The 24,894-nt window shown below is 41.4% G+C and overlaps 1 protein-coding gene and 1 long non-coding RNA gene across 11 annotated transcripts in view; one reads left to right on the forward strand and one right to left on the reverse strand.

Annotated features, from left to right (window-relative positions):
• Positions 1–5,765: 5,765 nt before the first annotated feature.
• On the forward strand, positions 5,766–8,907 carry LOC134514766 (uncharacterized). The gene is made up of 3 exons (XR_010070803.1): positions 5,766–5,868; positions 6,002–6,223; positions 8,322–8,907. It is a non-coding gene; the product is annotated as an uncharacterized LOC134514766 (long non-coding RNA).
• Positions 8,515–24,894, reverse strand: part of BEGAIN (brain enriched guanylate kinase associated) — a 163,762-nt gene continuing 147,382 nt past the window's right edge. For 9 of the 10 annotated variants that reach the window (XM_063332969.1, XM_063332968.1, XM_063332972.1 and 6 more), the window contains 3 exons: positions 17,438–17,545; positions 13,910–13,993; positions 8,546–10,647 (listed from right to left, as the gene is read on the reverse strand). In XM_063332969.1, coding sequence (XP_063189039.1) covers positions 9,274–10,647; positions 13,910–13,993; positions 17,438–17,545 — 1,566 coding nt within the window. In that variant the 3' untranslated portion in view covers positions 8,546–9,273. Of the gene's footprint in view, positions 10,648–13,909; positions 13,994–17,437; positions 17,546–24,894 lie in introns of all 10 variants that reach the window. The other variant, XM_063332967.1, reaches the window with a different exon arrangement.

Consider the following 24,894-nt stretch of genomic DNA (forward strand, 5'->3'; position numbering starts at 1 on the left):
GTGTGACTTCACTGGATGTGTTGTGTTTCCACACCTTCCCTTTCTGGATTCTGAGATCTCAGTAATGAGCTGTTTACCGACATTCTTTTCAATTAGACCATTTCTCCTTGTGTAACAAATGTTCTTCTGTTAAATTGGTTTATTCTCGGGATTGGTTTTCCCTACTGACACAAGTCAGGTCATTGTAGGCAGGGCTGACAGCTCTAGCAAGAAAAAAAACATATCACTGTACCTCGCAAAACACGATTTTTTTTTTCTTTTTAAAAAGATGGAGGGGAAAAAGCCAAAGTGAGAATGAAAGAAAATAGCCTGTGTTGCTAAAAGCCTTTCCCTGGGTCTTTTTCATAATGTACCCTAAAGATCAGGGGAACACAGTAAATGTTGTGACTGGAACGTTTTAGTGCCTTTTGTGCTGACACAGCCATCATCCTTGCTCTGCCTCCATTCCCTGATCTATCCTGCAGCTTGTCAGGAAAATTCAAGTTGGTCCAAAACAGTAAGATGCAAGTTCTCAGCTCAGTTCCGTATTTTCTCTGGGCAACTCCATTGTGTGTATTCTCTGGGCAAAATATGAAAAAACAATGTTTTACGGGACATGAGCACTAACGTCTTAGAAGTGACTTGGCGTTTTAATACTTTAGATGTACAGAGTCATTTTTGAATTTTCTTTCTTCCAGTTTCATGTCTTGCGTTCCTCACCTTTAGGCCACTGTGGACTCTGAAACCACAGGTAAGTGGGGATGAATCAGAGAATGATGATTCAGTTCCTGTGCTAAGACTGGGCTTGAGAACTTGAGCTTTCAGTCTTTATCTATTTCTGAAGTTATAACATAAACACAGGGCCAAGATCCTTAAAGTCTGCTAAAACTAAAATAGCTAACTCCTCGCTATCTCCCTGGGATTAGGCATCTCATCTTAGTGTAACTCTCTGGGCTTTGGGGATAAGAGCATTTCCCTCACTTGTGGAGGGTAAAGACTGTGACGTGCTGAAGGTCCATTGAAATAAATTGTCAAATTCTGGTCAAGTGAGTCATAAATCCTGATTTATCTCCCTGCCAAAAATAATCCCACCAGAGTCAACACTCGTAATTTCTGGGTTAGAAGTGCTGCTGCTGTTGTCCCCACCTCCTGGGGTCGGTGGCACAGTAGCTTCCATGAGGTGAGAGGTTGCATGTTGTCTGGACATTCAGTGTAGGGCTTCCTCCTTGTGCCACCCCACACAACTGGCGTCCAGACTAAGAAGATTTTTACTGTAGGAAAAAAGCTAAACGAGGGCTTGACTGGGAGCCCGCTGAAATTCATAACTCTTACGTGCCGAGAATACTTTTTCTTCCTTGCGATCTGTTTTACGCTGTCACACGTGAAGAACTGGAATGGGAAAGGATGCTGACTGACATTGACATTGTAAATTTAATTAATCGGGGACTTGCTGCTGCTTCTCTTCTTCTAAATCATAGAGCTGTCATTGCTCAGCTAGGTATAGTAAATATTGCTGTGGCTCTGCAGTTCATATGTGTGTCTGCTCTGATTCATAAATTACAAAGAAAAAATCTAGATTGGTGGATAAATTTAAATATGAATTCCTTAGAGCTGACTTCAAAAATAAGAATTCGTCTGAATAATCATAGTTAGAGTATTAATGTATATATGTCAGTGATGGGCGTGCTGCTGAGAAGGCATTTAACTCCCATCAGGGATCTTTTCCAATGGTCGCATCTTGTATCATTTACAGTTTTGGCCCTTGTAGATAAAGACATTGCCTCTACTCTGGGACTGTGGGGCTGCCGGCAGCCTTGAGGAGCTCCCACCTGGCAGAAAGCAGAGTGCACTTCTCTGCAGCGTCGGTGCTGCAGAAGCCTGGAGAAGAGAAAGCTCAGGGTTCTCCGAACAGCAGCCTTCCAAAACCTGCGAGGAGGTTGTCAGGAAGACGGAGCCAGGCTTTTCACAGCGGTGCCTTAGACACCGAGCTGGTGTCTGACCAGGTCTTGTGGGTAAAAAGCTGTCTGGGGACCACTGATGGATGGTCTTCTGATGGTGATGGACAGATGAGCCTTCTGCCCACCTCTGTTGCGGATGGACACTTTATTCCTGGGTCTCTCTAGGACTCTGACCTGTATAATGAGCTGCAATTTAAGTCACACTTTTCAAGGTTTTAGGAAACTTTGTCCTAGTGTTACATGGCAGTAAAGATGACATTAGGATCCTGTTTCCCTTGTGATTCCTCAAAAGGGTGGAATTCTTATCTGATCTGCCCTACTAATCAGAGGTTTGTGGGGATTTGGCTTTGTAGGTATTTGGAGATGTTTTATAAGACAAGTTACTTTAGAAAGTAAGATTTTATAAGGTAAAATCTTAATAAATCTGTTTGCACTTTGAAACCTAAATTGAAGATCTGTTTGTTAAAATTGTTTTACTGTGGGGAAATGTTATTTTAACTCTTTTGAGGCAATTTAGAGGTTAGGGGTTTTTGTAGTTAAAGCGCAACATCAGTGTAGCTTGGCACGAAAATGGTCAGTAGTTATTAATTAGAGGCAGAACATATATGCATTTAGCTATTGTTGTAAAGGATTAGAGTATATTGCCCATACTTAGGCAAATTCTCATGGCACATAGTAGATCTACAGATAATGGTACATCCTCTCCAGCCACATCATATAGGACTTTGTTCAGCAGAGCACTTAAGTACACACTCCTGAGGTCGTTTCTCGTCAAGCGCTTATTGCTTCATTTAGAAAGCACATACGGAGGAATTAAGACAGACCGAGAAGTGATAATTGCGGCTTTGTAAGGGAGACAGCCTTTGGATCTGAGTGTTATAAAAGATCATGTACTGGAAGTGGAGAAGAATTGCAATAGAAGCTTTATCAAGTGAGGGGAGAAAAAAAAAGACATATTTTTCCGCAGAATAAAAGTGTAAAAGCAGCAAGTGAAAAGGGCAAGACAGAACATCAGTGGAGATGCATTCACTGCACAAGCAGCAAAGCCTTTCATTGCATGAGAATTCAAGTTTTTCTTTTTAGCTTCAGCCTCTCAATGACAATAAACAAAACCTCTCAATGACTAAAATAGCTTTGCTAATACAGTCAAAAGAAAATACCAAAGAGAAAACAATATGAGAGAGGAGCTGGAATGAACGATAGGCTGTTAAAGAATGACTGAATTGCTGAAGTTGTTTTATAGCAATGAGTTTTTTAAAAAAGACATGGAGGAAAGATTGGGAAAATAATGAAAATCGGGTAACGTTGATATAAGACCATGTAGTAGGGAACATTCCAAGATTTGATGTATACAGATCAGCACGTCCAGCTGACGGTCATTAGAAGCTGCTGCTTACACTGAGGACTGTTGTTAGACCCAAGGCACTTTTGAAAAGTTGCCTTAGCCTTTTTCTAAAAAGTGACATAGATTTCTAAGGCTGGAAATGGAGCTGCTCTATGGGGCTTAGAAAACCTGGTACTAAGGAGCAGCAGATCTATTGATTTTGGGAGAGACATTAGAGCTTAACAAACCAACAGCATCCTGGCCTGCATCACAAGAAGCGTGGCCAGCAGGTCGAGGGAGGTGTTTCTGACCCTCTGCTCCCCTCTGGTGAGACCCCACCTGGAGTCCTGCATCCAGCTCAGGGCTCCCCAACATAAGAAAGACACGGGCCTGTTGGAGTGGGTCCAGAGGAGGGCTGTGAAGATGATCTGTGGGCTGGAGCACCTCTCCTCTGAAGACAGGCTGAGAGTGTTGGGTTTGTTCAGCCTAGAGAAGAGAAGGCTCTGGGGAGACCTTATAGCAGCCTTCCAGTCCCTAAAGGGGGCCTACAGGAAAGATGGGGAGGGACTCTTTATCAGGGATTGTAGCGATAGGATGAGGAGCAATGGTGCAATGGTTTTAGACTGAAAGAGAGGAGGTTTACATTAGCTATTAGGAAGAAAATCTTTACTGGGAAGGTTGTGAGACACTGGCACAGGTTGCCCAGGGAAGTCGTGGCTGCCCCATCCCTGGAAGTGTTCAAGGCCAGGCTGCTTTGAGCAGCCTGGTCTGGGAGGTGTCCCTGCCCAGGGCAGGGGGGTTGGAATGAGATGATCATTAAGGTCCCTTCCAACACAAACCATTCTATGGTTAAACCTGCGACTGAAACTCTGTGCAGGACTTGAAAACAGCATAGCTGAAAACAAACCCTCAAATTTACCAGAGATGGAAGAACAATATAAGTCAACCCTACAGGCCTCAAGTCCATCATGAGCAAACCCAAAGCTCTTTGAGAACATCCAGATGCTACTGTGTAAGTGCTGAAGAAAAACCGGACAACACAAAAGGGACGTATATGAAAAATACTTGCTTTTCAAATGCGCTGATTTCCAGGAGACAAACTCCCAGTCTAGAAACACGGACTGGTATTCTTTGCATCAAAATGCAAACCTTTACATTTGCCTATATGACAATACATTTTGTTTGAGTAAGGCTTTTCTTGTGGATGTCTCTGACCAACTACCTACGTTTATTGAGGATTTCAGTGCTGGGAGCATCACACGTGCAGTTGCTCTAGTCTGCCTAGTCCCCTCCTTTCCTTGTAGTGCTTTCTTGTACAGTGGGTTTGAACATCTCAGTGTTCATATGAAAATATTCTGGTGTTCATCAGTAGAAAGGTGAGGAGGGTGTTCCTCGAAAAGAATTAGAAACCGCTAAATGCCTGAAGGGAGCGTGGAAAAACTCAGGAGAAACCGAGAGGGCTATAACTGCACAATTTAAGCAATATTTAAGGACAGATACCATAATAGTCTGTAAGGATTACAAGGTTGTAAACATGAATGGGGGATAAGAATTTTATAGGAAAGTCCAAAGGATGTCAATTAGTATTTTAGAATTAAACAAGGGGAAATTAATCTAAGTAGCTGTATAATCATGCTCTGTGATAGATGTTGGAGTGGAAACTCTTTTTAATTAAAAGTGCTGGAAGGGGAAAGGATTAGTTTGATAAATTTTCTAGTTTGGGTGGAGAAGTTAGAAACTGTTGAATTGAAAACTACCTATTTTGTGGCTTGCCATGATTTAAACTTTGAAATTTTAGCTATTTCTAGACATCCAAAAGGTTTCAAAGAAAGTGATATGTGTTATTCAAAATTATTGAGATTTTGGGCTTGTTTTTAGTCTTAATTTGGAGTGAGAAAACTATTTTCACATCTCAAAAAATGCCTTTGCTTTTCATGATTTCATAATACCTATGCACCGTTGTTCCTAGTGAATTGTATCCTCTTTCCCCGGTATCTTTTTTTCTATTCTTATTTTCTTTAATTTGTAATTTCGTATGCCTCACTCTGATCTCTTTCAGCCCCCTTTGTTTTTCCCTGATCAGTGTTCTGTGTCATGTACATTTTGCTTTCAGTTTTCATTCATTAAAATGACATTTCTCATCTTCTGCTTCACTGCACTGTTGAGGACTTGTCACTTCTTTTCCGCACCCTCTCTGTTCTTCCTCATGGCAAATTAAATAATTAATGAAAGCAAAAATCCTGCTATAGGTACCCACAAACCCTGCGTGCAGAATCTGACTACTTCAGATATCACTTGGATGGGTGAGGTTTTGCGGCTACATGGAGACACCTTGGCATTTTTATAATGCCTAAGAGAAAATTTGGCGTTTATGTTCTTGGGAAAAGTTATTTTGAGGCAAATTCCGGGCCACTGGAGCGCAGGTGTCGGCAGCACTTTTCTTTGGCTGAAGATCTGTCGTTTTGCATTTCTGGAGTCACTTATTAAATGAACGTAAGAGTAGAGTCAAGTTCATCAAACCACACCCGCTTGAATGAAAAACGGAAGTAACCTGTTCTGAGGACAATGTTTGAGATGCTGCCCTCCACCAGAAATGTCCTACAGAGGGTAAGTGCTCTCAGGAATGCTGCGGCAGACGTGTCTACCACCCCTTTCACCTGGGTCAAAGCGTATCTTCTCCTGAACAAGATATTATTGATTTGCTCTCCTACCCTCTCCTACTCCGTCTATTTTTAACCAGGTTCAATCTCCTAAAACCTCAGTGACTACTAAATCTGCACTCGGGCCAAACATGTTGTCTGGTGGCACAACAGAGCCCTCCTAAAGTCACAGAGCACTGCAGTAAGTCTGGAGAGACCAAGGGAAGAAAATCCCTTTTAAAGATCGCCAGTGACATACTCCAAAAATCTTCTACGTGACAGGACTTTTTTTGATGATTTTTCTCCCAGTGTGAAAACTGAAGGTAAGGAAAAAATTAAAACATAACCGCAAAGAAAATGTACATCAAGTGTGAAAACACTTAGTATCTTTCTGGTCTTATGCCTCAGGTCTAACTCTGTGGTTGTCTCACAAAATCAAAACTGAATGTGCCAAAAAAAGAAGGAATATTTTATTACAACCTTTCAAAGGTCTTTTGAAAAATTAAACCAAACCATGGTTAAACCTGTAAACCTGAGAAAATTCCAGCGAATTATTGAAACTTTTTTTTCCCCTCACGTTCATAGAAAATTTGCAAATGTACTGTCAGTTTTTCTGATTAAGCAGAAATTAAAATTGACGTTAAATAACTTTTCTAGCCATTTTTATTGATTCATTTGAAATTCATTACAGGGTTACATATTGTTCTGTAACGTAGTTCGTTACAGAAAAATGTTACAGGGTTATAGGCTATTTTACAAGGAAAACCCAGTACTAATTGGCTGGTTTCGATCTGCATATTAGTACACATAAGCTGGGAAAAAGAGTCAAGTGAAACACAGAAGCAGACTTTGAAACTGCAGTAGTATGAAAGGACATAATAAAACAGGATATTAAATAATCAGATATATAATATCTAGCAGAAACTTAATTTTGTGTAATTGCCAAAATAGCAGCTTAGTGTCCAATAATGAATGATATTATAAAAGGATTAGTCTGATACCGTGTTCCAGTTCATAAATGTCACGATTTATTGTTCCATAGCTTACTCTTTTTTTGGTGAAATAACAGTTAATTTTCACTTCTTGCATACAAATCCTTGTATTCATTGCCCAGAGAAATGAATGTCTTGCCTTAGAGATTGTCTAAATTTTATATCCCTGAATGAGTCAACAGTGAGATTTCTTCACATCTGTTTTCTATCTTAGTGTTTTTCTATCTTAGTGTTAGAGTCTACTCACTGTAGGTCAGATCCTGCCGTAAGAAGCAGTTGGCCTTGGGGAACTTTATTCTATGTGGTTTTTATGGACTTCACGGAATTATTTGTGGCATGACCTGCCACTCACACTCACTGTGAGCAAGTTGGGGAACATAAAAGCACAGGGTGTGTTATAGCTTTTGTACTGAAATCAGCTTGGGTTTATAGTGTTACGTTGCACCTTACCTGTGTGATATTATTAGCTACCATTGTTCTTCACAGTGCGGCTACAGACCTCGGAGGTGCTGTAGGGACTGTATGCCAGATCTTCAAAACAGCACACCAAGTCCTTGCACACATCAATAACAGTCAAATTTTTTATATTATCCATGAAGAATACAGAAAGCCGTGAGAATTGTTGATGCCAAATGCATTGAATCTGTGGCCTCGTGATTTAAGATGCTTATGTGGGAAACGAGCAGTTCTGGTTCACAGTTACTTGCCAGGTGACTGTTTTTGGAGAGTCAGCAGAAAATATATATATTTTTTTTTAATAGGTATTGAATGGTAGGTCATTATTTTAGCCTTATAAGGACCTATATCTTAGACTTCCACAGTGATCTCACTGATTACTACCACGCATTGCACTCTTTCCCCATGCATGAGCTGATAAGACTATTTCAAGTATAGGATATGTGTTCAATGAACACAACTTAAAAGAATTATTGAATATTTTTTGCTGTATTCTGCCTGCCCCCAAGCAGCAATATTGAAGCCAGGAAGGAAATACACAGGATTTCCCTTTCTCTCCTTTTTGTTTTTCTCCTCTTCTCCTTTTGCTCTTTCCCTTCTGTTGCTGTCCAAGTTGTACACTCCTTAGTGGTGAAATGGTGAGAAACAGAAAACTCTAAGGAAATGTAAAAACTACAGGTAAAACCATGGCTTCTTAGAGACAGGGGTGAAATTCCCATAGGCTACGCAAGGCCAGATTTCCCTTAAGCTTTAGAAAAATCTCTTTCCTAGAAATACCAAGCTACATATGAAAAAAGGGCAACTGTGGAAGGTAACAGTCCTAAAGACCTAAAAGGTTGTGTCAAGTATGTGCGTAACGGAGGAGGAGCTTAGATCACAGGTTCTCAAGATTTTCTTTTCAGTGCGCAGAGCCCTGCCCAGTGAATTCAAGCCTGTGGATAAACAGTTTGTTTTCCTTGTTTTCTTTTCACAGGCTGATGAGAAGCTTTCCTTCCGCACCCAGGGACCGCGGACTGAGAACCAGTGCTCTGGATCTTACAGAGAAAGGCAGACTCCTGTAGAAAGCAATCTAAACCAGGAGCTTTGCTCATTAACTTTTGCTGGACTGACGCCACCCAGAGCAATCCCACGTTCTATTGTCCAGGGTATGTTTTAATGAAGGAAAAAAACCCACCCCAAAATATCTCCACTGGTGTCTTTTATTAAGTAATGCAAAATACAGTATTAATTATGACACTGCATGCATTTTAGACAATATAAATGCAAGCCTACAGAAAATGTGACAAAGAAACCCTCAATTAATTTTGAGGTAGTATACAAGGAAAAATAGGAAAGCAGAAACACAGTGGATTAAAGAACAAAATATTAGTATCACTTTGTGCATACATTAGTCACTCATAAATACATTTGTATGAAATAACTTAAGATACAATTCCATTCTTGTTAAAAAATATACTTCTTCAAATTCACTGTTCTTGTTTGTTGTGGGTTTTTTTTTTTTCACATGACATTTTATGGTATTTTATCAGGTGGATTTATTTTTGATCACCGCCGTCATGATTTTACCCTTTTCCTCCAAGAGTTTAGGCACAGATGGCCTCATGCACAAAAAATAAATAAGAAACCTGCTTGAAGGGAAAAGAATTCTGCTCAAATAGCTTAGGATAGTCTAATAAATACCATTTTGTTTATAAAAATATTTCAGGTTTATAAAAGAGGGGAGGGGACGGTCTCCCACGTGGAAAGGATGTTAAGTGAAAAGTGCTGTATAACATTTTTGAAGAGATTTTGTTTTAAACTTATAGTACCATTATGAATATATATTTTATAATAATCCTGTTCCTTAGAACCTTGTTGTTCGCTAGAAGTATCAAATGCTGTTTGTTTCCTTTTGTTTGTTGTCTTATTGCCGTTTTGGAAGATGCCTAGTTCAGAAGGGTTCCGTATAATTGTGCTTTTGTAAGGCTGTCCTTCCGACTCAAACCAGTACTCCCAGTCCGCTGAAACTGCTGCTGTTTGCTGTGAACACCCGAATGGCTTCCTTGCTCCATGGAAGACTGGTGGATTTCTGAAGCCTCCATTGAACTCTGGTTGAGGGACTCTGCTGAGCTGTTGGGGCTCACGTCCACGTATTCTCTTTTCAATACTGGGCTATTTTCGATGTTTTTGCTACTGCATAACTGGACGGTGATCCTTTCGTTTTTTTGGTCTCTTGGTTCTTTTGTTTTGTAAGCAGGCAATTTGTCCTGTTTACAGCTAGTGCTGATGTCAATATTCAGGCCACTGTCTGTTCTCAGGAAGCAAGAATCCACAAGCCTGCTTTGGCAGATATCGTCTCCCTCTGAGCAGCTATCTGCTTTGTAGCTAGCATAGATGGGGCTTGTTCGACTGTCTCCCTTCTTAATTGGGCTGCTGTAGTACTGCTCGGAAAAACTACAGGGCGACAGCCTGCCAGCGTTCCTGTAAGAGTACGCCCCAATGTCCTCCACGCTCAATTGCCTCCATCGCCCAGGCAGGTCTTCTTCTGAAAGGTGGGTGCTCCTGCACTCGTTCCTCATTTTCTGATTGGCTAAAGCCTGCTGTGGTGTTATGGCTGAGAAATGAAAAGGTTCGTTTGCATAAGGAGGCAGAGTCCTAGTAAAAGTGGGCGAGTTCTCGTTGTCGTCGGCAAGCTCCATGTGCTGCGCGGGTTTGGACTTGGCAAACCTAGGACTTCCCTGATGCTCATAACCTGCAGGGGACTTTCTTTCAAACAGTTCGTCTCGGTTGCTCATGTAGATCGCTTGCTGAGAGGCTGTCAGCGTGTTGGCTTGGGCGTTCTCCTTCTCCTCAGATGTGACGCTGAAGCTGGAATAGGAGCTGGAGGTCGGCAGAGAGGTAATGTACTCTGGGAAAGCTTCGTGAGAGAAGCTGGAATGGAAACCGTCTTCTTCGACGGTGCTGTCCGTGGAGTTCTGGGACCTCAGGAACCCCACGTCTTTCACTTGCGTGTCCACACTCTGCCTCCTCTCCCTCCTCCTCTCCTCAGGGCAGTAAAGGGCGGTGTCACTGCAGTAGATGTCCGACTTGTACTGGGGCCTTTGTCCGAGTTTTCCAGCAGAGTCCTGAAAATTGAGATCCCTTGTAGATGGGCTTGACAAGTGTGAAGACAAGCTGTTCGGGTCTGGTTTTTCCAGTACTTTGGCAATGACGCAAGTGGGTATGGTATCAGCGTAAGATGTGTGGCACAAGGGGACAGAAAGGCTGCACCCGTGTTTTTCCAGGTGGATGCTGACTCTTTCCTGAAAGTCAGATGGCAACTGTAACATAAAGACATGGCAAAGGGGACAGGAGAAAAGGGTGCACGTCAATACTGGTGTCTGCTTGGGCTTATACAACATTGATAAATGAGTGCTGTTTATGACATTGCATAGCTCACTGCGTATGGTTCTTTGACTAACACAACCTTTTGGTGCATTTCTGAAAACAAACATAATCAAATGCCTTTCATTTATTAGCATTTGTAAATCTTAATCTGCTTCCCCTCGTGGAAAACAGGGTGAAACTGAAACGGTTCCTTCCAAGTTCATTCAGGTTGAATGGGAATGATGTAAAGAATGTAACAGTGATCTTAAAAAGGTGGGTAGGGAATTACAGCCTACAGCAACACTTTCCAGACTGCACGCACGGGTGCGATTTGCAGTTGGAGTGTGGGGGGGTGCGGAGGTCTCTGCTGGGGTGAGGAAAGAGGAGGAAGAGATCAGACCTATTCTGTCCTTCTTTTGCCTTTCTTTAAGCTCCTCTTGCCTCCAGCGCGGTGCCAAATTGGCTCCTGCCCTTCAGCGTGGCATTTGATGAACAATGCTGTTTGAAGAGGCGGGGAAGCTGGTTTCACTGACGCTTAAAGCAACGGACTGACTGCTGTGACAGGAGTGTTCCTGTGCTGGGAAAAAGCAAATCGCAGCAGCTACCTTGGCCCTGCACTGGGACACTGCTTGGCAGATCCACCATCCGTATAAGCCTGGACATGCTCCCCTCTTCCAGCAGCCACTACCTGACTGCTTTTCTAGTTTCTTGCCAACACTGGCAGAAATATGAGCGAAGACCTGAATTTACATTATGATTCCTGTGACAGATTAGCCAGAATTAATCAATATGTCTGCTACGCATCAGAGATCATATAGTTTTTGCAGAAGTCTGGATCAGCTCTGTGGATGGTGGTTCCACCTGCCATTCTATGGTGTGGACCAAAAGAGACTGAGAGCCCGCATTCCTTGGTGCGGCTCAAAAGCCTGGCAGGTAATGCCTACACAGGTACCACCAAGCATGCCCACCAGTCAGGTTTCATTTGCATTCCTCGTGTCAGATGTCTATCAATGATCAGACAGTGATATGAGAGTGCCGCATGATGGTCGTCTCTCAGTATTTCTTACTGGAAATCAAAAGAACTCGTGTTCGGGACTAAGGTTTGAGTTTGTGACTGTGATATCTCCTTTGATATCCATGTTGATTTACACCACTGAAGAATTTAGCCCCTGAATGCTTGGCTGAACTCTGATTTACTCAGCGCTTTCTTTTTGTAACTAGAAATGAAGTTCCTCTTTATCACATAATCAGTGGTTACTCCTATAGCCCTAACAATTGCACTCCCTCCTTGACTTTGTTTCTCTAGATGGGAGAACCCTACAAATACTGAAGGGGGTCCCCCCTCCCCACTCCCATTCTAGGCAAGAGAAATTTTAGCTGCCTGCTCCTTGTAATGATCTCCCAACATATAAGATATGGAGCTCCTCTTTCAGCATCACTGGGAAGTTTGTAAAGTTGGTTTAATCCCCAAAACTCAATGTATTCAAAATGTGGCATGTTGTGAAATGGCATTCTTGTTAATGTGGAGTAGGATGAGTGTTTTTTCAACCAACAGACCTTCCAGTATATTTTGAATTAATCATTATGTTGTTAATTATCTCATATGTCTTCCATTGGAAATAAAGAGTATGATATTGCCAATCTGCTGGCAGACAGCAATATTAGTCATAGTAGGTACAGATGCAACAAAGATTGAATAAATGGGTTGGAAAATAGGGCTGCCGTAAATTGCCACAGAAATGAGGAAAAGAAATACAGTTCGTTTAACGTGAAACTGCTTATGGGACAGCTGTTATTATTTTTATATCCTCTAACACGATTTGATCTATTTGATATACACTACTTGTATTATGAAACGCAGTAAGAAAAAGAACATTATTTTCTGGGCATTGCACTGGAAACTGGAATTACTAAAATGATATTGCTGTCACATTACTATACGGTACTATAGTTTAGGCTTCTGGATAATATACAATACTTTATCAGGCAACATTCGCATTTGTAAGGAATTTATTGGCTGTGACAGCACATTCACACTTGCTAAATTAATAAATACTTGGACTTATGAGTGGAGACTTTGCATTTAGTTGCATGTATGACAGTCTGGGAAATTGTGGGGAGATCCCACATTTGCGATAGTTTTCTGCAAGTGAACCACTAAGTACTTTTAAGGTCCTAATTCTTGCTAACATGTAGGGTGCTTTCAAGTGTGAGTAATGTCATGATAACTCCTGGACACGAATTGCTGAGGGAAGTCAGTTACTAGGAAAAAATAACAGGACCAGGATAATGCTTAATTTGGAAGTTCCATCTCAGTTCCAGAAAATCATTGCCCATTTGACAGAAGGGTCTTGTTCTGTCCTTATTTACCAGGGTTGTTTGGTGCTATGAAGCAGCCTACTGGCTTAGAAATGGTTTATACATTCCACATTCGATTTGGCATCACTCTGTCACAGAATTGCACAAGAGAGACCATTTGGGGGGGGGGGGGGGGGGCGGGGGCGGACGGACATTAAGCTGATGGGATTGACGAAGGGAAGGCTTTTCTCCATGACCTTCACTGAAGCAATACACATGAGGAAGGCGCTATTGCTTTGTGTAGGGCCTGCACAGTCTTGTTCACTAAGATAATATTTGCCTCCCCTTTAAGGAGACTGTTTCTCAAGCCTAGTTTCCTTGGAAGCAAGGACTATTAATTAAAGTTTACACCTTGGAAATCAATCATTCGGTGCTCTGGTTGCTTTAGAAAAAGATATTTTTTCTGTCAGTCCATTTAAAAATTCAGGTTTAGAAATTAGCTGGACTGGAAAATAGCTTCAGGAGGAAAATTGATTCTATCAGAATCTCTGATGCCTGTCATTTCCCTGCTCTCCCTGCCCCCTCCCCCCCAGCATTTTGCAGCCTAGAGTTCTCAGCACTTTGGTTTTGCTAAAACCTTTATTTTCCACGGGATCAGCACTAGGCACGTTCTACCTGATGGCAGAGGTTTTGGGGAAGAGAGTACCTCCAAGTTCCATCAATAGCTGTGATTTTGTCAGCACCTCCCTCAGCCGCGCAGAATGGTGCATAAGCCTCCTGCTGCTTAAAGATGGGGGGAGGAGATGTGGAAATCAAAGCCTTAAGGGCAAACAAGTTCTGGAATTGATACATGTAAAATAACCTGTTTTCCGTAAAATATTTATTTCTTTGAATATTCACCAAGTTCGGTCACGTTACCTCCGAAAGCTTATGTGCCCTGTCGTAATTCTTGCTGCACTGGAGCAACTGAGCAGCTAAATTGCAGTCCTTCCTATAGAGCTCCTAGAAAAACAAAAAATAGCTTGTTTTTTTAAAGTTTGCAAATAGCTTGTGGCTTTCAGCCTTTCTCCCACGCCTCAGCAATCCTTTAAAAATTGACTTTGGGAAAATTTGGAGCATACTTTAACTTTTAAATACACTAAGAGTCCGTGTTTCTTGCACAGTCCTTTTGCTCCGTGCGGGCTGATAAAATTACTAGAAAGAAAATTTTGAGAACTATTACTACAGAACAGTAATCTGCATTTCAAAAGACGGGTACTTACCATTAGGAACTGGACTTTATACTGCTAACATGCGTGATGCTATGAAGGCTAAAATAAACATGATCTTTTAAGCAAAAAGAAAATTAAGAACAGGCAATTTCTACTGAGTGTTATCCAGATCAGCACTAAGATACTACTTAAGAAAATGTTTAAATGATCTTACGAGACTGTGGGAGAAATTCATTGCAGAAATATACATTGTATTGTTTTTTAAAAAGAAGGCCTTTGCTTCCTTACAAAACTTTGTTGCTGGTTCCTGGCTCCTTTCATATCTTGTGGAATGCAGCTACACAAATATATTACATCTCACTGCAAATATTTGATGCTGCAGAACAGGATATTTTTGCTGGGTAAGAAATTACCATGAGAATTCCATGCAGGGAAAAGGAGAATCTAAACAAGCCGCTTGCTTACACTATTTTTGTATTGAATGGCTCCCACAGCCTATTTAATGGGAAAATTCAGTACATAGATTTGCCCCTCATCTAAATTTAATTTAGCACACGCGACTGTAACTGTATCCTTCAACCAGTATCTTTGGGTCCCTGGAGGTAAGAGTTGTGTGTTGCTTCTCCTGATCTGGGTGCCATTAAAAACAAAGTTGGCTTCAGAGGTTTTCTTTATAGGTGTGCATAGATGAGCTATAGACAAAGCATAAAGGTATCCACGGACACTAGGCACTGTTAACCTGTAAAAAGCAGAAAACGTTTGTAGAGAAACTGTGTTGAATACTGAAATGTTATCATTTTATTGCGTGAAGATGTTTACTGTTCCACTTGTTCTTTTAAAAACTGACAAAGAAATTTTCTGTGAAAAGGAAAGGTGGAAATTCCCTCTGTTTTGAAATACCATTTTAAAGGTATTGTTTAATAACAGGTGCAACGAGGTGTTCCTGGGAGTCTGTGAGGCACAGGGGTAGTAAATGGATTTCTCCTATCATCATTAGTTCATTATATCTACGTATTCAAGGGCCTTTAGATAGTCTTGGTTTGTAATATTTTCATACGTGACACTTCTGCCTTAAATGTATTGGGGAGATACATTCATTTATGTAGGTCTTAAATTTGACATCAGTACACGCTATTTTTATTCCCGAACAGAGATGCAAACAGTAGGAATCCAAGAATTCAATTTAGAAGCAGAATCTGTTGCATGTGTATGCGATTCTGGCATGTTAGATGCACGTTAAACACTTAATATATTGCTGCACAGTGTACTCCAAGTCCCGTATGGCATCACCGGGCACAGAAAAATGAAATCATTCCAAAATCTAATCCTTTCTTCAAAAGCTGTGAGGCTCTGTTTCTGCGAAGCGGTTGTCATGGAGAGTACAAAAAGCATTTCTGACACTTTATTTTTAGCAGCTTTAAAAATTACTACAGAAAAATTACATGCAAGCTGAACGTGCCACGTGTACCTTGTCCTCAACATGCTGGGACATGCCATGCGACTGCAGGGACTTTCTGTCCTTTAATGTTTATCTGAACAGAAACTAGCCACATCTGTGGCAACTAGAACAACAATCAGCAGTTAATGCCAAACGTGTTTTCCATAGTCTAAAACATCTTCTTGCGTCAAAAGCATCATTTTACGTATCTGTCAGAAGAGTAAGGGGAAATGTAATCAAAGGAAGAAATACTGGCAAAACAAAAACATGTTCTCCCCATCTAGGATTCTTCAGTTTAACACCGTTTCTACTTATTAGGTATAATATTAATGGTTTGTTTCGTAGTTCTTTACGTTAAAATTTGGAAATTAACCTTTACTTTCATTAGTGGTGCTACATAACTAAGGGCAGGATTTTGTCTGTGAATTAACCTCAGGTATGAATAAGTGGTACTGTTATTTGAGGCTTCTGGACCATACCCTAATGTTCAGAATAGTTCAGAATCATTCTTGGAAGAAGAGCACTCAGTACTCCAGTAGAGGCTGAGCTGCCTTTTTAAAACTTGGAAAATTGAAAACACTTCTTCAAATGCGGGCTCAAACCTGACCCCATGAAGAGGTGTAAATGCATGAATACTGACTGGGAGAGTTTTACAATTTCCGCCCCTCCCCATTTTAAAACTGGAATTAACTCCACTGATTTTAGCTGAATTAGTCTGGAAGTATACCTGTACTTCTGAAACATCAATGTAGGCCATTGCATCTACCATGTTCTGTTAGTTACAGCTATTAGGGTTATGAAGTAACTGTTGTTTCAGCACAATTTCTATAGAAGTAAAGGGTCAGATTGTGAACTCTTTGTTTCCGTTGGAAAGCTATTAATTGCATCGGCACAATTCACATCAACAGGCATATTAATGGGATCAAATGCTCCCTACTATGATTAAGAGGTCTTATGAAATATGGGAAGATTGAATGCAAGATGCTAAAAAACAAGTGCTCAGGGAAACATGGCTTCTGTAGATGAATTTTTTTATTAAGTGTCTAAGGAATGGCAGAATAATGAACTAAATGCCTGCAGTCTTCCTTTCTTTACTGTCTTTTTAGGTTTGTCCCTGGAAGGTTTTCATGAGCTTGGTTGCCAGCTGCAGTACACAGGCCGGTTTTCAGCAGTGTTTAATGAGATGCAGGGTGACCATCGCCAGAGATGTTCCTTGTTTCGTTCCACACAGGGACAGGTAAATTGTTACACATGAACCACAGCTGGGGAAAACCTGGCTCCCGCTCCCTGCAGTGATCTGAGTGACCAGGTTGGGTCAATCCTACCTTCTGCTAGCCGAGCTCACTTGTGCTGGGCATCCTGTTTCAGTGAGCAAGGACTGAAGGATCAGAGGGACTGCAGGAAATGTAGTGCTCTACACCGTGCCTAAAATCCTTCCTCCATACATGTGTTCACCTGATAGCTCTGAGCATGTGCTTCCACCAGTTTGCTGTACCAGACTGAAACCCACGGCAAAATCATTGTGGGAATATTGCCATTTCTTAGAATTAATTTTTTTATCAGTTTTAGGTTAGACATAAGGAAAAAAAAATCAATGAAAAGTTTCACCCCAACCCCATAGCTTAAGGAGAGCTGAATTTACAGAATGATGGGAACATCAAACATGAATTAACCGTCGACGTGGCAAGTTACATTTTATGTAAACAGTAAGAAATTATTCTATAATTCCATGGAAAGCGTATGGCATACTTCATTTCTGAATATAATCTCAAGATGTAACCATAATTAAATACTTACATTGTCTTCTGACAACTTATCTATTGTCACCTTGGCCTCTATTAAGTGATTATTAAGTGCAATTATTTCATGGCTCAAAGCCCGTTTTTCCTCTTCGTAATGTTGACCCTGTGTAGAAAATGGAGTAGTCAGTATTTTTTCTACTGTCAGAATACTTCAGCAAAAGGCCCAAAGGTTGATGACATTCTCAAATCCAGGCAAAAGCACAACAGACCAATTCTTATTTCTTTTTGTTTTCTTTTTTTTCCTATTTTTTGCTATTTTCCCACAGCAGATGAGACAATGCACCTTGAAAATATGGAGGTCAAACTGAGCTCACATTATGAACCTTCACAAAAGGCTCTAGCCTGTGCAAAAGCATTCGATTGAGGACCAGCTAATTCCTTCTTCGCCACAAGGCAGCGTTTCTAACCTGGAAGGGACTTGGGCTGCTCCTGGCTTTTGCTACAGGAATGTTTCGCTTATGCCACCAGCTCCCATTCTCATCGGGCAGGAAGAACAATATTTAAAGAGGAAAGTAGTTGTGTTTGAGGCAATTTCTTTTTAGCTGTTGACTGTGCTGGCTGCTTTAAAAGCCCTGAATGAGGTTGTTCCTTTCTCAAGATGAATGTTTGCCTGATTGCGGGGTTAACACTCATTAGCAGAACGTGGCCCGCTGTGGGATAACAGGAAAATAGTCTGATTCAACTTCTTGCTGCCCACTAATTTAATCTTGTTACCAGTAAGATGTAACTCTTTATTATAAATGCAAAGAAACCTGTGGGAAAAGTAAAGTGCCAGTGGCCATTCCCATACCGTGTCCCATTTTCATATTGCAATGCTTATTGCGCCACCTTCTATGTCAAAAATTATTTTGTAGCGCTCTTTTATAACCCTGTCTCCAGCCTTACGTTAGTATTAGAAAGTAGGGTAGCTTCTGAATGCTTTAGCTGAGATCAAGGCATCTTCCTTGCACTCAGAGCTGCCCAAGACCATGGTAACAAGAAGGTTTGCCCATTATCTGAAGGGATCTTTTAGAAAGCAGGGTTGCGATAAGAAGAGGAGGCAGGGTAAACTTTCATGTATGCCCATTTTGTTTTGCGAACTCAGTCCAGTGACAAATTCACAATCTCACTTCCCATTCTAAAATTGTTAGAGTAATTTGTGAAGGACTTTCTCCAGCAGGTTGATTGTATTAGCTACTGATATTTCCCAAATGCCATATTGCCAGGGTCACACAAAAATCTTCCATCAATGCACAGCCGGCACTGTCAGCTAATTGACAGCAATGGGAGTTGTGTGTTTCCAAGTCCGAATGAATATCAAGGTTAATTACCCAGCTGCAAAGCACCAGGCTATATTAAAGAAGGGTGATTGAATTGGAAGTGGCAACTCTTATCCTACGTTGCTATTTAGAGAAAAACACCTTCTCAAATGGTCTAAGCAAACCCACGGCTTGCTTTAAACAGCGCAGCTATGATTGAAGTCTCTTTGTGAAGGTCTGGACCGGCCTGTTTTAATGTCTGCTTTTCTACGGACCATCTGTTCCCCGCTGTTGCAAGACCTCGGTCCTGAGAGCCCAGCTGTGCCTGGCGGCTGGCTCGGGCTTGTCACCTCTCCTCTTTTCATTCCCGTTGATCAGGTGCCTCTGCTAGCTGCCTGGGGACTGTATCACGGAAAGCCAAAGCGTCGCTTTGAGAGCTTGCAAGAGCTCCAACCCCACTGATTTTAACAAGGCACGTGGTCCTAGGGGCTGTGTTTTTTAATTAGGCGGATCGATGTTGTTTTATATGAGGCCCTTAGCTCTCATTGATTTTGTTGTGAACTAAACAACTAGGAACTTTGTAAACCTCCTGGACATCTGGACACTTCTAGAAATCTCTCTCCTTTGAGAGTATGACCAGAGATTATATTTTCAAAGGTATTTAGCTGTGTAATGAGGTAGACAAGTGCTATATTGGCATCTTCAAGTACCTGGGAAAAATGTGCCCCCTCAATTTTCCGAGTGATTTCATGCTTTTGAAGGATCCAGGCCCACTGAGTACAGACTTAAACTTCCAAATAACCATTTGTATTGAAGATTTTATTAAGCCTTGTATGACAAGCTGTCGTCAATGCCAGGGCAGCTGATTTGTAGGACCCCCTTCTGCTCTAAGTGTCTTTGATTTCAATGAGCGTTGCTCTTGCCTAATCAAATTAAACTTGCCTCAATATATTTTACAGTTCAGGAAAGATCATCTGATCAAGGATTTATAGTCTTCAGCACAGAGAGGAACTCATAAAAGGGCAGCAGATTCAGGCTTTGGGACCAGTACTTTCTATTGCATTGAGTAATGCTGAATCTGACTGAATTATGGTTTAATTTTATTTCTGTTATGATGACTTTGGGGCTGATGTTTTCCAGACTTTGTATCTGACCAAGTGTGACTTTAAAAAATATTTTGTATTTGTTGAACTGTAAAAGTCGCCTCAGTCCAAATTTATACTATATAGGTCAGCAGATAGACACCAAAGTCATAAACATCTCAGCAGTGCTGTGGAGGAGGGAGAATAGAAAGAAAAGCCAGTCCCAGTCTTCTCCACCAGTATATGTTGGCATCTTTCTCTTGAAATCAGTGTTGTTGACATAATCAAAGAGTCTGTCCCACTGTGGAAAAATGAGGTAGCTTAAGGTTGTACATGACCCTGACAGGCTCTGGCATATTGACCACATATTGTGTGTCCATCTTTAAAAGTTCAGGGCTTCAGCCAGATGTTATTGTGGTCCAGTGGTGGCAGTAAGAGGACAGAGCCTTAATCCTGACACTATCTTGAGAAAATGGTGCAGCTGGAAGGATGGCATGGTAGTGCTGGATCACTGCATTAAAAGGATTGCTGGTTACCGGGGACTCTGACTTTGAGCGCTCCAGTTGCAGTCAGACAATCGTATTTTCAGCATCAGGTACAGATGTCAGAGAGGGATGAAAGGAGGACAGGAATCATAAAATCAATGCTATGATTGCCAGTTACAAACAGAAATGTTTATTTTTCTTATGACTACTTTTGGCAGAGCTCTCTATGTCTGGAACTTTTTAGATGCTTGGCCCTCCTGCTCTTCCTTAAGACCGGTGACCTCTCCTCCCTCCTTTTGGCAATGCTTTCTGCTCTGCAGGTGCTAACAACCTGTCTCTCAAAACTCAATGACAGATTAAGTTAATGGTGTTATTGATATGCCAATAGCTTGCAGCTGGGCTGAGGGCTCCTGAAGTCCTCTCCAAAATGCCATAGCTATAGGCTGCAATGGGCTGAGCTGCTGGTGGATCTTTGCTCAGAAGTCTTTGTTGAGTCAGCTCAGTGCATCTTGCCCTCGCTTCCTCCCCTGGCACAGAGCCAACATAAAAGAATGCAGCTCCGTAGTGTCTGACTAACTCAAGAGAACTGCAATCATGTGCCCACGTCTGAGTCAGATCAAATTCGTACTGCTGGGTGTCTCCAGCAGCGCACAGTGCTGATGCTAACGTTGGGGAAACCGAGCGCTTGGAGCCCTTGCACCTAGCCTGGATTTGGCATGGGCCTCACCACTTCCTTCCCAGATCTGATGAAGGAATTGGGTACGTGCTCTTCACAATGGGATCAAAGGATATAATAAAAGACGTCATCTCTGTCGGGAACCTTGTTTTTCTTATATTTGTATCTATCATAGTGACAACATCCCTCAGATCTTCACAGATCCATAAAAATATAAGGTGGGACTTTCAAAAGTGTTCGGTGTCTTCTAGTCCCTGCACCTGTTATCTGTGGTATAAGTGGGGTGAAAAGACTTTTGGTAGGTTGGTACAGCATGAAATAATTAATAGATAAGTGTATTTTGGAAGGTAACAAAAGCTGGATGAAAAGATCTGCTTTTCTTATTTATTAGTGGAACCACAAAGGTCCCTACTCTGGTCCTTCAGCAGAAATGGAGCAGCCTAAAAGTTGGCTGTCTCTCTGGTAATGTTTCAGTCTCCCTTCAATGCTTTCCAGCAACTGGAGAGTGTCCTACCATAAAGCAGTGTCAGCCTATTAGTCAAGGCTAGGCTGGTTACTATCGTCTCTGCTGTCCTGCGAGAGCTCTGAGTTGGGTACAGACCTTTTGAAATCAGTCTCAGTTTTGCAAATGAGCAGTGCAGGTCTGTGGAAGTGTCAGCCTTTTCAAACATGGCAACAGAAATCCCTTCCTGATGTTGGAACATTTCAATGGAGAGCATTTCAATGCTGCTGTGAGAATAATGTAACAGCAGTAGTGACCATCAAGGCAGGCCAGCAGCTTTCTTTTGGAAATACCTCCTGATAAGTAATGCCTGGATGACAGACAGAAAGAGAGAGAGAATTTCTTCTGTTACAGATGCCACCAAAGTGGAACTGGTATCCCATCCTGAATGCCCGGATAGAGTTTTACTGCAATGTTTTGCTATGTGGAATACAGGCAGAACTTTGTTCCCTTTTTTCTTTACTACTGTGCTTGCCCAGGAGGAAAACAGCACTTCTACAGGAGAAAGTCCCCACTGGTACAGTAACACTGTTAACTCAGTACTTTCTCACAGAGCACCAGTCATGATCTTTTCGTTGCAAATGTTAATAGGTGCTGTAAGGTGTCTGCTCAGCAACTGCAATGTATTTACGGTCGTACTGTGGATTGTAGTTGGCGAGCAAGTGCTTGTGGGGGGGTACACTTTCAAAACAAGGTTTGTATATTTTAAGGCAGTACTTTATAATCCCATTGAAATTACCCTATGAAGGATAAAACAGAGCAGTTGCAGATGACACGAAACTGGGAGGAGCGTCTGATACAGCAGAGGGTTGTGCTGCCATCCAGAGGGACCTCAACAGGCTGGGGAACTGGGCTCACGGGAACCTCACGAAGTTCAACAAGGGGAAGTGAAGACCAGATGACCTCCAGAGGTCCCTTCCAACACCAACAATTCTGTGATTCTGTGAGTTCTGTATCAAAATTACGGCTACCATGCCTCATGACTGCTGTGTTGACTGTATGCAGCATTTGGAGTTGTTATGATATATGGTATTTTAAAATCCTGTTATTAGCAAATACTGACATCTGCCATAGAAACAAATGTTGCTATTGTTATGCAAAGATAATTTTATATATAATTAATACATCTCTAGGTCCTAATAAAATAGGAGCAAGTATGCACTGAACATGGTATAAATTCTCTTACGCTTCTCCCTGGTATTCCATCAAAACTTCAAAAAGACCTCAGGTCAGACGGTGCGTATGAATGCATGTCTTTTGGAGTCAGTGAAGCAACATCTAATTATTACTAATAATTACACTAATGATGAGGGATGAGGACGTGCTATCTATCACAAAGAAAGGGCACTTAGATGCTGCATGCTTTCTCAGTGATTGTTCAACGACAGTACTTCAATGATGAGTGAGGATGAATTTGTTTTATAGCATCTGTCTGTGCATCTCATATCCTGGTGAGATATAAATAAAAATAGTCATCCCTTGGGGAAGTGAAGGTTGGGCGGGTACGCAATAATCTCTCCCACCAGGTGTGGAAACTTTTCACTGCTGCAGAGGGTAACAGTGTATCTTAGTTCAAGCTTATGTGCGCTCTTCTTCCCATCCGGGTCTGTCATGGTCTCTGCTGAGCAAGGCACAGTTTTGAAACACAATGTTCAAACCACGGGGCCCCTTAGCTTCCTCGCAGAGTCTTAAACAGAAACTGGGTTGGTGAGGGGGATGGCTAGGCCAGGGGCATATCCGACAATGTAGAGAAAACAAGAATGGGAAAACCTGTGGTGGAAATAAAACATTTTTTCTATTGTAACTCTTAAAGTTAACAGCTGTTCTATTTATGGTACTTCCCCATGGACCATATGCACAACATATGTTTTATCAATTGGCTCATAAAAAAAGCAAAATATGGTGTAGATTTGCAGATATTACTGGGTATTCTCTGCAGAAATTCATGATTTTAAGCATTACTGCGTGGTAGTTTCTGCTCTGCAGATCTTCATGTTATTATGACGGATTATGCATTCGTGTGTGTGCATGTTTATGGATGCTTTGGAGCTGTGTGAGTTTATCTGCCAGTTAAGAGCCTAGCTATGGATATCCCCTACTCACACTCACTTGCACCCATGGGCAGAAACTGTAATAAAAACAGAGAACTGACAAGATGAGAACAACAAGTAAGAATAATGAAAGACTTTTCAATAAATAGTGAAACTGTATCAACTGATACCAGTTCATGACGCGATCCTTGGGGTGCAGGGTTTGGTGCTGATCGTTGCTTGAGAGCACCATTAAATACGTATTGCATTTTTGTCTTAACTTCTTTGTATAAAAGTCATATTTTTGTTTAACAGTAAAATGAGGATCCAAAGGATCTATTCACTTACAGACTCACTGAACCCGCAAGTCTGTTTAAGAATGTGCATCTTTACAAGCAACTAGAGTGAAAGAGACAAATGTTTAGCTAATTTATTAGGTAATTCTTTGTCAAGTTACAAACAAAACTGCAGGAATGTATAGGGACATACGCAGAGTCTGCGGCAGCATCCTGATCGCAATTCATGATGTTCCCACTGTCTCATTTTGTTTCCCACTGCAGTGATCTCCAGGACACCCATTCTTGTCTCAGCACCTCTTCATAAAACCAACAGAGCCTGGCTTTCAGGAATGCTGTTACATTACGGTAAGGAGCAATGACTAATTCATTATATTTATTCTATGGTATATTAGATATTTATTTAAAGTGGTTTTCTGATTCCAAGCTGCCAAGGGTGCAGGCGAGGCTGCAGTCTTCAGAGAGAAATATTTGGCATTAAGGATTTTAAAACATCCACTTTTCTGGGAGGGTCAGAGAAGGTATGTTGTTAATGTGTCTCGTGCCGGAGGCTTTACCTACTGCAAAAATCTATGTCATGTTGGAATTCTTCCACTTACTTAAAGAAGATAGTGGCAAGAACATTATTCCAATACGGCAGGCCTTTCTTATGATAAACACAGGGGATAAAAGGAAGTGACAGCTGTACGAGGCTTTGCTTGGCTCAGGAAGAGACTAGATTGTCTGCTCTTGCCACAGCTTAATTCTGTAATTTTATCTAGGAGCTCATAAAAATAATTAGAAAAGAATTATATGCTCATAGTGAAATGAAAGGAATAGAGGCTTCAACTGAGCTGCTGGTAAGGAGTGAAACATTATGCAAAGAGAAAAAAAGGTTAGGTGAATGGGTGGCAAAGGAGAAGTACCATTACTCCAAGCCACACAAGGTAGGCTCATCAGGCTTGCAGCTTGAAGCTGTCATTCTAATGACTGATTGTTTGATGCTCAAACTTTCCAGCCACACAGGTTCACCTATGGAAATGGAGAAATTGCTGGACACAGGGTATTGCTTAGAGACTGCTTAAGTAGACTGGGAAGGGAAAGTTGCATGAATTTCTCTGATTAAAGCAGTAAAATGGCCTAGGAAGGAAAATGTGGAATTCT

The sequence above is a fragment of the Chroicocephalus ridibundus genome, chromosome 4 (assembly GCF_963924245.1).
Source record: "Chroicocephalus ridibundus chromosome 4, bChrRid1.1, whole genome shotgun sequence".
NCBI lineage: Eukaryota > Metazoa > Chordata > Aves > Charadriiformes > Laridae > Chroicocephalus > Chroicocephalus ridibundus.